The 14,208-nt window shown below is 38.8% G+C and overlaps 1 protein-coding gene across 2 annotated transcripts in view; it reads right to left on the reverse strand.

Annotated features, from left to right (window-relative positions):
- Positions 1–7,833: 7,833 nt before the first annotated feature.
- Positions 7,834–14,208, reverse strand: part of PCOLCE2 (procollagen C-endopeptidase enhancer 2) — a 62,277-nt gene continuing 55,902 nt past the window's right edge. The window contains exons 8-10 of one of the 2 annotated variants that reach the window (XR_005377108.1): positions 12,131–12,298; positions 9,112–10,084; positions 7,834–9,031 (exon numbers count right to left, since the gene is read on the reverse strand). Coding sequence is in view for 1 of the 2 variants with exons in the window: in XM_038571116.1 (XP_038427044.1) it covers positions 9,954–10,084; positions 12,131–12,298 (299 nt within the window). In the remaining variant the exon portion in view is untranslated. Of the gene's footprint in view, positions 10,085–12,130; positions 12,299–14,208 lie in introns of both variants that reach the window. The other variant, XM_038571116.1, reaches the window with a different exon arrangement.

Below are 14,208 nucleotides of genomic sequence, written 5' to 3' on the forward strand. Positions count from 1 at the left end.
TTTGTTTACAGGGATTTGCTATTCCACAATTGGGGTTGGTTAAGCATCTATCTCTGTGAGGCTGCTGTTTCTGCACCTAATGTAGAGCTCACAGGGTAGACAATTAGGAAGGAACAGTAGATGTAAAGTGGAAGAAACAAGAAGAACGAAGCTGGAACCCAGGAGGATGATGGACACCTATGTCACTCTTCATGGGCTCAAACTTGGATAATTAGATGTATCCTGTGTGAAAAGTTACCTTTTGTCAGGTTGCTAAACACACACTTGACCTCGGAGTTGAAGAAGCTTTGAAGTAAGATCCTAGGAAAGGTAGGACAACAAAGACCACACTGCTGCCCCATCCCAAAAGTTGAGCCAGCAGATAAGTTATACCCCATATGAGCTACCAAAGTGCCTGCATAGAAAATCAGATGGCTGCTGCTTCACGTCTGTCCTCCAAATTTCACACTGAACTGTGTCTTGTGGCTCATCCTATATAAGGAAGGAAATCCTGGGAAACAAAACAGCCTACCCAAGTTGGCCCAAGAACAAACTACAGATCTATGCTATAACAGACGAATCTTAAAAGTATCGTGCTAAATGAGGAAGCTCATCACAAAAGGCTACATGCCGTATGATTATACAACATTCTAGGAAAGAGAACTATGGAAACTGAAATCTGATCATTGGTTACTAAGATCTGGTGGGAGGAGAAGATTGATGGTACAATTAGTCAAACTAAACACTCAAAAAGGGTAAATTTTAATGAATAGAAATTATGCTTCATTAACCTGACAAAAATACATAAGGCTACAACTTACTAAAATAAGAAAATAACAGTAGACTTACAGCTCAGTATCATTCCAAAAGAAAACAGTGCTTGAATATGCAAGTTAGTAGCCCATCATTAACAACACAGTGGTGTGAAGTATGGTAATAAATACCAAGGTAAATTATTCAGTACTACTTTTTCAAAATAATTTTGGCTATTCTAGCTTCTTTCTTTTTCATCTAAGTTTTGGAATCTGCCTATAAATAAACTGAAAGAGTTAGTTGGGATTTTTATTGGAATTGCATTGACACTGAAATTTTTGTTTTCCTCAGAAAATACATTTATAAAATCTAAGCAGGCTGAGGTTATAGGTAGGCCCTGAGGAGTAAACCAATTGGGTCTAATTATTCAGATTACACTAAGAAAATATTAATGGTACCAGGGATACGGCTGCCCTGAATTTCTCATTTGTAAGTTAATTTGTTAGCTCTTTGGCATCACTGTCCTATTCATAAACATGTGTTTCTTGAAGATAGACTTAAGAATTACCAGTTATAGCGTTCCTCTTCATTTGATATCACATTGTTTTTTTGCTCCCCTTGTCCTCATTATGAAATACTTTGATATGCCATTCAAAATTAGGAAAAATTTAATGTGCTACCTACATGCTTTAAAAATAACCATCTTCAGGCGACATGATTTCTGATGTAAATTAGGTTACAGTAATAGAAGAGGCAAAACAGCAGGTTTATGTAGGAGGTAAGCATATGTTTAAAAAAAGAACTGTTTCAGCCAAATGATAGGTAAGCTCTATTTTCTTCATTCTGCAGTCTTGAGTTTCCTGTGTATTTGTCTCTGTGTCTTGGTCTCTCTTTTCATTAGAAAGGCTAGTAAATCCATTTTTCAATTTTAGGCAGATTATTCTTATTCAAAGACAATAAAAATTATCAGGTGCTATTGGAAAAGAATTTTGAGGAGGAAAGTACTAGGCTCAGTAACTCATCTAAAAATTTAATAAATTTTGTGAGGCTATTTTAATGTTTTAAATTTAAAAAAATTTAAAACTCATCCATCCCCATTTAATATTTCAGTGGAAATAGCAAACAATCACTACATTTTCTATAATGATTGTTTTAATGCAGAATCTTTCTTTTTTTTTTTAAGTTAGAAAACTAGGCCAAAACAGTTCTCTCAGTGTTGGTGGTGAATGGCACAAATTTGTTGAATGAAAATTTAGCATTATTTACTTGTGTAAATATCCTAGAACTGGTGTCCAGTCAGACACATATCTAACAGTTTTTGTGCTCTAGAACCTATTTTGTCATATCAGATTGGAAGAAAACTTAGATTACCTACTTCAACCTTCTCATTTTATAGGTGAGAAAGTCACATTTGAAGTAATTTGTCCACGACTGAATCATGACTGACTTGAGAGCCTGAACTCAATTTGTTGTATCAGGTAAGATATATTCCAAAGCTTTACTTTTTTAAATTAATTTCTCATTGTCAGTTCATCTTGATCAGAGAACAGAACTGAAGATGCCTAGTTCTTGCTTTTCCAGATGAAGTGTTTATTAAAGTCTTCACTTATGACCAAGGACAGAAACAGACCAATGAGATGAACAAGATATAAGAGGAAAAAGGGGGAGAGTGAAGAGTAGTAAACATAAATAGAAAATCAGGAGTCAGTCTCAAAAAAATAACAAGCCAGGCCATGGAGGGACCAAGGGTTTAGAATGGAAACACTGGTTGATTTTTTTTCTCTATGCCACTTTATAACCTGATCAACCTGGTTATTCAAGGATCTAGAAACAATTTAAGACCTCTCTAAGGGATCTCAGAAAGGATCCAATTCATTAAGGAAACTAAAGTTCTCTCACTCATAGGACACTGTGAGGGAGAATCCAAGTCTTTTCCTTGTCTAGGAGTCTAATATTAATTTCTTGTTTGTAAGATAAGTTAACCAGCTGTATGAAGTGTGTAAGTTTTCTTAATATACTTCTGTACTCGAAAGCTCTCTCACTGTTTAAATGTAACTCAGTCTTAATATCAGAATGCCATGGGAATATCCTTCAAGTAAAAGATAACATTTCAAAGTTATAATCAGATTTTAGCCTTTTAAGATCTAATTGTTGACTTTGTTTCTTGGAGGAAGAAGCAAATTACAAAAATAAAGTAGAAGTCTAGTTTTCAAAATGTTTTTAATTGAAGAATAGCAGACACAGTGTTACATTAGTTTCTGGTGTACAACATAGTGATTCAACAAGTTTATTCATTATGCTGTGCTCACCACAAGGGTAGCTACCATCTGTCACCATGCAACACTATTACAGTACCATTGATTATGTTCCCCGTGCTGCACCTTTCATCCCCGTGACTTAAAAGTTAGGATTTTAAATAACAACTTTAAAATTATCCAGAACAAGGACCCCTGGGTGGCTCAGCGGTTGAGCGTCTGTCTTTGGCTCAGGGCATGATCCCGGGGTCCAGGATCAAGTCCCTCAATGGGATCCCTGCGAGAAGCCCGCTTCTCCCTCTGCCTGTGTCTCTGCCTCTCTCTTTCTAGGTCTCTCATGAGGAAAAAAAAAAAAAACTAAAATAAATAAATAAAATAAAATAAAATAATCCAGAACAAATTTCTATGTCTGTCCCAGAGCTACTGTGTCTGAATACCCAATTCTGTACATCCACGTGTATTCCCATACTTATACATCCTTAGACTCCATGTTAAAAAGAGGCTTAGTGTGTAAGTAATGACCCTCACATATTTAATTCAAGATGCTTAATTATAAAAGATTTTTAAAAATGTCCTTAGGTGAGGACATATATATATATGCCCTATATATATATATATAGGGCATATATATATATATATATTCCATATATTTTTTTTTCCATATATATATATATGGAAAAAGGGGGAGAGTTTTAGTTGCACCTCAGACTCCCTGACATTGCAGATATATATATATATACATATATATACACACACATGTGTGTGTATATATATGTATATGTGTGTGTGTGTGTGTGTGTGTGTGTATATATATATATATATATATATATATATATATATATATATCTATCTATCTAAGGGGCCAACTCGTGAAAGTCTGTTAACTCTAACCACTTACCTGCAGATTTTTTTTTTTAAGATTTTATTTATTTATTCATGAGAGACACAGAGGGAGAGGCAGAGGGAGAGGCAGGCTCCTCCCTGGCTCAACCCCAGGACCCCGGGATCACGACCTGAGCCAAAGACAGACGTTCAACCCCTGAGCCACCCAGGCGCCCCTTACCTCAGGTTTTTTTTTTTTTTTTTGGCTCTTCTATTTGAATGATCATATCATCTTTGCATTATAACAGTCATTTCTTCCTGTCCAATATCATTTATTTCTTTTTCTTTCTTTACTACATTAACTAGACCCACTGGTGCAATTTTAATAGAAATGTTGACCTCAGGCATTTTTGTTTTATTGCTGATATTTAAATGCTTTCAATATATCACCATTTGCTGCAGGGTTGTGGGTTTGTTTTTGTTTTTGTCAGCTTAAGGAAGCCCTCATCCATCTTTAGTTTCCTGAAGTTTTATTTTGTCATCAAGAAATGTTGAATTATACCAAATGCTTTTCTGCATTATTAAGATCAAGTGATTTTTCTTCTTTATTGCAAATAGGGCTTCACAGAAACTTTCCCCATTCTGTTAAGAGCTGACCTTTGTTTGACTCCCGTTTAGTTTACCTCATCATCTGTTATCACAGTATGTCTACTATGTTGCTAGGCAAACTTGCTTGTAGTATACATGAGCCCTGATTGGTAAATTGCTTTGGATTGTGAGGAACTCATAATTGAACTATAAATACCTGATGGGGAGCCACAGCTTTGGCTCTTCCTGAGTGTACAACTCTTATAATGAGGGATGTCATATATGAGGACTCTGGAAGCTATGCCTATGGAGTTAATACAAGAGATCCTGTTCTGAGGAGATGTGAACTTTAAATTGGAATGTCTGCACCCACCTGACATGAATGGAATCTCCTGGCATCTGAGACATTATGTAGGAAGGCCAAAGAAAGCAGCTCACGGATGGCTGTGTGCACTGCTGCCTGTTGCTACGACTCCTATAGTAGAAAGTCTGGCCCTATCCAGTCAAGCTTTGGTCCTTGTGCTACTGTTTTCTGGGGATAATAGTAGCGAGAGCAGCCTAGGGTGCTCATGAGCCTGAATGTTTAGTTGCACCTCAGACCCCCTGACATTGCAGATCTATTAATGCAGTGAAGTATGTACATTGATTTCCTGATGTTAAATCAGTCATGCATTTCTGGGATAAATCCAACTTGATCATGACCTAGTTTGTTTGTTGGGTTTTGTCTGATAATTATTTTGTTTTTGCACCTGTGTTCATGAATGAATTCAGACTAGATCCTATGTTTGCTAAAGTTTTGGTATTGAGATTACACTCATCTCATAAAAGGAATAGCCGAATGTGACTTCTTTATTTATAAGAATACTCTGGAATACTATGTGTTAGATTGGCAGTGTTTGTCCCTTAGATATTTGGGAGATCTTCCAAGTCAAACTATCTGGACCTGGCCTTTTATTTGAAGAAAGAGTTGTAATTACTGTTTGAATTTCTTTAATGGTTGTAGGACTATTTAGGAATCCTGTTTCTACTCGAGTCTGAGTTGCAGTTTGGCCACTTCATCTAAGTTTTCAAATCTATTTATGAAAAGTGGTTCATAAGGTCCTTTTATTAAGGTCCTTTTATTTTTAAGATTCTATAACAACAAGAGTAACTTTTATTCCCAAATTGTTTTCTTGGTTTTTTTTTTTTTTAACTTCATGGTTAGTCTCCAAAGACAAGATGCTTTAACCGCTGAGCCACCCAGGCATCCCTATAATTTCCTTTTGATCATGAGTTATTTAAAAGCACATTTTTCAATTCCTACCATCAGGGTTTTGTTTTGTTTTGTTTGGTAAAGATTTTATTTGAGAGAAAGAGAGCATGTATATGTGCGGGGTGGGGTGGAGGGGGAGAGGGAGAAGTAGGCTCCCCACTGAGCAGAGAGCCCAATACAGAGCTGGATCCCAGGACCCTGAGATCATGACCTGAGCTGCAGGCAGCCGCTTAACCAGACACCCCATCCAGCTGAAACACCCCAATTTTTTTTTTTACTGTTATTTACTTCTTAATTTCTAACTACTCATTGTTTTTGGAGAAGGATTTCCATAGGATACTAGTGCTTTGAAATTTGTTGAAATTTGTTTGATGGTATAGTAAGTGGGGAAGTTTTGTGATTGTTCCATATTGAGATTAAAAATGTGCTTTTGGTTTTGTTCCATACTTATCCATCAGGTAAATCTAGTCAACTGTGTGGTTCAAATCTTCAATATCTTTATTGGTCTTTCTTTTAAATCTGCCAATTCCTGAGATAAATATGTTTAAATCTCCCACTATGATGATAAACTTAATTTCCATTTATACTATGCCAGACTTAGTTACGTATTTTGAAGGACATTAGAAGCTGAATGCAAATTTTAGAATTATTATTATCTGTTAATTCTCTTCATCTTGAGTAATGCCTGGAAGTCTGGTTTTTTTTTCCCAATATTAATAAGGCCACATCAGTTTTGTTTTGGTTAGTATTTGCCTGGTATGTTTATCTTTTTCTATCCTTTCCCTCTCAGGTTTTCTGTGTCCTTATGTTTTAGATGTCTCTTTCAAATCACACATAGTTAAATTTTGTTTTTCTAATCCAGTCTGATAATTTTTGAGTTTTAACTCAAGTATGTAGTGACATATATTGAAATTATTGATACATGTGGATTTTTATAAAATTTTGTGATAATTTCCCTGATTTCACTTTAATTTCTTACCTTTTGTTCTGCTATTTTTAAAATTTCAGGCTATATTCTTTTATAGGTACCGTAGATATTTTAATGTAAAGGCGTAAGTTATCAGTAGTCTAAATTAATATTTTTATCCTTCCCTCTCTCAATATAAGGGCCTTAAAACACTTAGGACAAGCTCCTCCCCCTCCCACCTTCTTCAAGTGTTTTCTACTTGAATTTACTTTTTGTTTTTCGCAGATTTGTTTGCACTTACATAGATATGTCCATGAATTCAAGCCAAAGTAGTTTCTGCTTATTATTACTTAACTCACATTAGAACTACTAATCTGCAGCTATTTTATTTAATTAATTAATTTGAGAGAGAACTCAAGAGAGTAAGGGGGGAGGGACAGGGAAGAGGGAGAGAGAATCCCAAGCAGAGCCCATGCTGAGTGCGGAGCCTGACTTGGGACTTAATCTCAGGACCCTGAGATAATGACCTGAGCCGAAACCAAAAGTCCCATGCTCAATTGACTGCACTATACAGGTGCCCCTGTAGCTGTCTTAGTTTAAGGCTTTTCTTTAAAGAAGATTTTTGTTATTAGTTTATTTCACTAAAGCAGTCCAGAAGATATAATGGGAGCCTGACAGCACTTTTGTACAGAAAGATAAAAAGAAGGTAAATCTCTTTAAGATTAACCTTCTTTTTTTTTTTTTTATGATTCTATTTATTCATGAGAGACACAAAGAGAGAGAGAGAGAGAGAAAGGCAGAGACATAGGCAGAGGGAGAAGCAGGCTCCATGCAGGGAGCCGACATGGGGCTCGATCCTGGGACTCTGGGACCATGCCCTGAGCCGAAGGCAAACCCTCAACCACTGAGCCACCTGGGCATTCCTAAGATTAACCTTTGAGTAAATAAGTAATATACCAGAATTTAAAATTTGAGAACTTTGCAAGATTCAGATATTTTTATTATAGGAATTGAGTTCAAAGGATAACTATTAAGCTAGCAGGACCCCTGGAAACACATAAGAGAGCCTGAAAATGTTTTATGATATATTAATATAGTCACCCATTTGTTCATTATGTGTTTGATTCCCCAAGTACAAGTACTAAAAACAAAAACAAAACTTAGGCAATTATACTGTAAAAAAAAATTTTTTTAAGAAGAAATAATTTCTAAAAGAGAAGTAATTCCCAGAAGTCATCTAGTCTAACTCCTTCAATTTATGACTAAAGAAACTCAAGTTCAGTCAAAATAAAAATGATTTATTGAACAAGAAAGAAATTAAGAAATGGTTATTGGACAAAAAAGAGTAGTATCGGTATTCAGCTTACCTCTGTTTTGAATAATTGAATTAAAAGACAAACTGGTGCCATCTGTTATCAACCACTAATTCCCTCAACAGTTCAAAGTCTTGTGTCAGCGATGTCAATGGTATAAATAGTTTGGATTACTTTTCCCAATTTTAACCTCCATTGTGACTCTGGCACCCACCCAGAAACCAATGGAAGTCTTTCTGCTGGTAATGCAGGAGGCTGATGGCAGCAAGCATGCCGCCTCTAATGCACCAATTAGAGGAGGAGAATACAATGATTTTTTTTAAGTAATCTCCACACCACACAGGGGCTCAAACTCATTTCCCCAAGATCAAGAGTCACTGAGCAGCCAGGTGCCCCAAAATACTAAAATCTTTGGTAATCACTCCAAAGTCTCATAACATGTATTCTTGAAAGGGACTCACTTGCCTTGAGAAGGTTAGAATCAATCTGGATTCCATAGTTATATCCTGACTGGGCACAGCTGTGAAGTCCAGATGGTTCTGAGGGCCTTTCTAAAAGGTGGCGCTGGCCAGTGAAGCCAACCACCAACTTCTGTAGTTGATCCTCTTTCTCAGCCGGTGAATTATCTGGGACTGATGGGCAGCCCAGTGGGAGAGGTTAGGAAGGATTCCCGACCCCAGCACCGGCCCACACTCATTGTTTGCTTAGGCTCGCTCAGCTGCCAAAACAGAGGCATTCTTCCTCTTGAAATTTTTTTTCCCTCTTGAATGTCCAGTCACTTCTAGGGCCGGGAGTACTGCTTTTACCCAAAAGATTATTTTCCTTATTTCTAAAACTTCAGTTCTACCATGAGAGATCTTGTGATCCAAGCCTCTGTTCATCCCTGATGCCCTTGCTACTCTCAGAGGGTGACGGTGGGTCCGTCTTGCACAGCTCCTGGCCGGCAACCTCCTACAGGCTGGCCCCCCCTGTGTCGGGTACAGCTGCCTGTTCAACAGCAGTGTGCAAAGGAGGGGCGTTCTTTCACCGCTCTTCCCCTCCTGAGCGAAAACAGATTTTTCGAAGGCAATTGCAGAAAGCATCCTACCTGACGCACCCTGATCCAGGTAACTGGGGATGAACAGGACAGAGGCATCCAGATTCACTTCTAATTTTTCAAGTCCTGTAAAATGACCAATTAAGATTTGGGCTGCAAAGGAAAACAAAAACCAAACGCTGCCAAGTCGAGATAAGAAGGTTTACCTCTGGGGCAGAGAGGGCCTCTTCTAGTGGCAGTGAGGGACTGGGTGGCAGTCAGGACTTCGGAGCTTAATTGTCAGCTCTGTCTCTTGGGAGATGTGTTTTCTCGACAAGTCACTGAATATATCTGAGCTTCAATTTCTGTTACAAAATAAAGGAGTCGAACTAGATTCCGAGGGACGCCATTCTAACTCTGACATTCTCTGGTTCTACAGAGAATTATAGTCTACTTACATTACGGGATCCACTTAGTCCCTGAAGTTCTTTGGAATGCTCTCTCAGCAAAGTGCAAATTGATACCAAACCACTACGTAAAAAGCAGGGAATATTCCTTTTACAGTGTCCCATCTTCTATAAAAGCAAGTTAACTGGCTGTTATCTAATCGTTTAAAAATATTTTATTAAAGCATGGACTTAAAAAAAAATGCAAGAGAAGACTGTAATACCCCAGAGCAAACGCTGGAAGGTAAAACAAATATCACTATAAATATTGCACTTATAAAATCTCTTTTTTACATCTTCACACAACTTGTCTGTAAATACCCTTTCACAGAGATGTATGAATAAACTGCTTCCAAACTGCCAACACTCGATACATTCCGTCTCCTGTGGCCGTACCAAGCTTGCAGGCTCTCAATCACCTGTCTGCTCCTCTCCGCGCAGCCCCGGAACTTCCATCAGCGAGAGCCGAGCTCTCGTACCTACATCGTGTGAAGAGTAAATCTTTCTGAATGCTCAAGATTTGATATTGTAAGATTTGTTGTTGTTTTTTTTTTTCTACTGAGAAAAATAGAAATCTTTCAAAGGCAACGACAGAAGGCAGCTTATATTGACACAGTTCACTGTTAACATTGCTTGTTTTTCAAGGCATCCAGGAGCTTCTGATTCTTGGTCTTGAACATCATGATAAAGCTGTTTGGCATGATTTTGCCTCGCCCATCTTCACCCACTTGGCCCATAATAATGTAGTTCAGACCTAAGAAAAAAGAACATGAGTTAACTTTCTTCTCTGTGTGTATTGTTTGATACAACATAGACAATAACCCACCTCTAGATAAATGATCCATAAGTGGTATCATTATACATTTAGTCTGTCCAGGATAAAATCCGGTGTAAGCCTCTCATCAGAAAAAATCTAAATTCACGTAAGTAACATGTTCCAGCCCCGCCAACTCAAGGAAGATGGACGAATGATGAGATCCGGTGACGCCCTGCTCTGCAGTGCCGCGGGCCTGGCGTATTTACTGCGTGTCTGCGGGGCAGGAGGCACTGTGTTCATGTGGAAGGCTGTCCTTCCTCGAGGGGCCTCCATGCTCCCTGACACACCATCCTCAGATGGGCCCTCACGGTCCCATAATGCTTCCAGATTTCCCAGGCGTTTGGCAACTAATGATCCACTGTCTTCGGTTGCTGTAGTCGACTTGAACATTTTTCAACATCTCAAGCATTTATACCACAGAAGTTTCTTGAGGACATGGATGCGTCATGTATTCCTTTACATTCTCAGTTTCCTTGCAAAAAGTAGGTCCTAAAAAGTATTTCTATCAGATATACAGTTTTTTGTAAACAGTGAGTATGGGCTAAGTTGGGCCTAGATTGGGAGCTAAGCTGAGGTATGTTGGGTTCAAATCTGAGGACTTACACGGCCTGAGAACAATGTCATAAAGGAAGTGCACATTACAACCTCCTGTATTCTCCCTCCTTCCTGTGGTCATAGGAGAAATATGTGCGTCCTTTCGCTCTGGCATAGTCCTTCCTCTGTGGGCTAACATTGTCCTCACAGTGATCTTGAGCCTGCACAAACTTAGAGGGCTGTGCAAGTGCACGTCTTCTCAAGGCTGGACGCTGGCATCGTGATGACACCCTACAGTAAGTAACTACATGCATTACTGCTCCTGGCAGTTCTGGGGAGAACTGTGATCTTTTACAGAGCCTTTGCTATTCCCTCTGAAGATTCAACGTGAAGCTGCTAGCCTCCAGACTTTTCTGAACAATCTGAATTCATAGTAAGGCTTTCTTGAAATGAATATTCTCTGCCTCTCTCTCTCTCTTTGAGGTGTGTGTGTGTGTGTGTGTGTGTGTGTGTGTGTGTTGGTTTGGTTATGGGAGATGTCTGTAGCAAGACTGAGGAAAGACGTGGAGACGGGATAGAGAAATCATGGTATATCACACAGTGGAATACCAGGCACTGTTACCATTCCAAAGAGAGAGATCTATACTTGCTGCTTATGGGACGATGTCTACACATGCATCACATGGGGAAAATTGTAGTAGAATATGTATAGCACGATCTCATTTGTCTAAGGGTGTATGTGTGTGCTTTCTATAGACAGAAACTTTCTAGAAGGAACTTTTCATGGTACCTCTGTGGAAAGGGAAAGGGCTTCACTTTTTATTTTATATCCTTCTTTACTAAAAGTTTAAAAAAAAAAACCACATTACATATATTACTTTTATAAGTTAAAGAACTTGTTAAAAAAAAATCATGTGCCTCTGGCTCTGGATCTTTTTCCCCCTTATTTAAATTTCATTTTTCCATAATTTCTCTTAAACTGATTTCCATATGTGGATTTAATGATTCTTTATCTGCAAATGATTCCCCAATAGATATCTCTCTTTTCTGAATTTCGGCTCTGAATTTCCTGTTCCTTGCGGGATATTTTCCTCTAAAATTGTACTGGCACCTGACATGTGGTAACTGACCGTCTCTCTCTCCCCAGACCTGCTCTTTCTGTGTCTCTTCCCCACCGGTGCAGCTGCAAATGCTTCCTGGACTCATTCAGCATTTCCACCATCTCATCTTCGGCCACAAGTTACAAGAACTGGGTCGAGAGCCCAATTCAGCCCGACTCCAAAGGCCTTCCTTTCTACACCATAAGTGGGCAACAGATTAACTTTGATTTTACTTCCCTTGCCTAGCCAGGGCATGGAAAGATCCAGGACTTGCTGCAGCTTGCTCTCTCATTCCCTTCCTTGAGCTTCCCTAGAAGGAAGACTAACGTTTTCCCTCCTCCTTACTCACCTCTTCTGAGGAGCGGGCACTGCTTGCAGACCACGATGACCTTGGCACTCATGTTCTTGCCAGCCTGCTGAATTGCCAAATTTCCCTCTTTATAGATGTTGATGATAGAGACTGTGGCATGCAAACTCCCACCTCGGGTGACAGTTGTGATCACAGTGCCAGCCAACACTGCAGAAGAAAACATTTGGAAATAATATGACAGGGAAGGCAAATGTCAGCAGAACTGAAAATAATTTGACATTCTTCTAAGTTTCAGATAGGGAATATTTTAATGTTCAAGAGAAGGCCCTAACAGAGCTATCGGGTTTAACTGTGCACATTTGTCACCAAAATTCAGGTTGAAAAAAAGAGGCCATGGAGCCATAATGCTACCCAGGTTGTTAGGTGTTGATGCCTAGGACAGAAACCTAAATGTCTGCTGCCCTGCAGTCTGTTTCTGAGGTGGGGACTCTAAAATGTTTTATCCAACATGGGGGGTCATTTACCAAGTAAGCTTATGACTCTTGCTATGATCACTCAAGAAGACCTTGAGTCTTTAGAGACAACACCCTACTAAGAGGTTGCATGATAGGGGTTTGAGCCATGAAGAGCAGAGTCTTAGCGTCTATGTGGTTGAGTGCCTACCCTTCTGTGTCTTCCCCCTTCTCTTTAGCCGTCCTCTCTCCTTCAACTTTGGTTCATCCCAGGGTCCCCATTTCTAATTGTCAGTAAGTATCTGCGTTTTTCTGGGTCTTATCCATCTTGTATATCTCATTTAACAAAGTATAGAACTGAGGTATAACAAAACATTTTCTTGCTTTAAAAACAAAACAAAACAAAACAAAACAAAAAACCCTAGCAAAATTCAGTTACTTTTCATTATGTAACCCTCTCTTTCTACCACTGTGATATAAGAGGAAAGAGTCTCCCTTTGGAACCACTGAAGGAAAGATGATGTTTCTCAAAGACATGCTTTTGCCATTTTGTGGGTGACAGTTTCGTGCTGCGTGGGATGTACATTGGGAGACTGTTCTAGGAGTCCTGTTCCTGCCCAGAAAAACCAGTAGCACAACCAGAACGCTGTTCCTAGAGGAGTGTTCCCAAAGCAGGCTGAAAACCAATGGGCCACCAGTGGTAGTATTTGGTCATATTACCATATAAGAGAGTCACACTGGAATAAATTACGTTTTGAACTTGGCTGACATGACCCTTTCAGGATAAAGTGAAAAGTCACTGCTCATGTAGCGTGCAAAATTCATAAAACGGAATTCTTATCATGCCTTGGTGATACGTGTTCACTGCAAAATGTTGGTCTACAGCCCAAGTGAAATCAGGTGGCTCCAAAGGACCTGGAGGAAGAGTTCCTTAAGCACCTCCCACAGAAGACTACCCTGGATGGGAGAGCAACCTGTTTTCATTTTTATGCCTGTTCTTTGAATTTCAGCCTGCAAACTCCAGTAGGATTTAGGGTCCTAGATTCGTCAGTGCCTTCATGTCTTTGCTACAACACATTCTGTCCGGCTGCAGATAGTTACCACTTCCAGGCACAGAAAACAGAAAAAGCAAGCAAAACCTCTTCTCGGAGATCCTTCATTTTAGGTAACCTTATTTAGGTTTTAGCAACTTGCTTTTCCTGGCAAGACTTTTCTCCAATGTCCCTTTTGAAAATAACTCACATAATTAAATTTGGTATCTCTTGCTCTTAAGGGATTTTTACAGAAAGTGCAATTTTTTTTTTAAATTAGAAAAAGCTCTTAGAAATTCTAAGTCATTCTATAGTATCTATCTCCTCAGGTTCCAATTTATAAGCATTTCTAAATAGATTTCAGGTTCCCAAGTTTTAATTTAGTACTTTGAAGGGACATTACAGAGGAAATACTTGGATTCTTTTGAGAAAGGCCAGCTTGCATATGTTTCTAATTTACTTAAGTGGAATTACAGATGTGTGAAAAAATACTCAAGACCTGAAAAATATGTGGGAAAACGTGTACAGGGTTTTTTAGGAACACTGAGCCAGCCAGCACACAGAGAGTAGCAGTATCATACTCCAGAAGTCAAATTATTAAGTTTATGTGAAAAAAGCATATTTTCTGTGTATA

The sequence above is a fragment of the Canis lupus genome, chromosome 23, assembly GCF_011100685.1.
Source record: "Canis lupus familiaris isolate Mischka breed German Shepherd chromosome 23, alternate assembly UU_Cfam_GSD_1.0, whole genome shotgun sequence".
Lineage (NCBI taxonomy): Eukaryota > Metazoa > Chordata > Mammalia > Carnivora > Canidae > Canis > Canis lupus.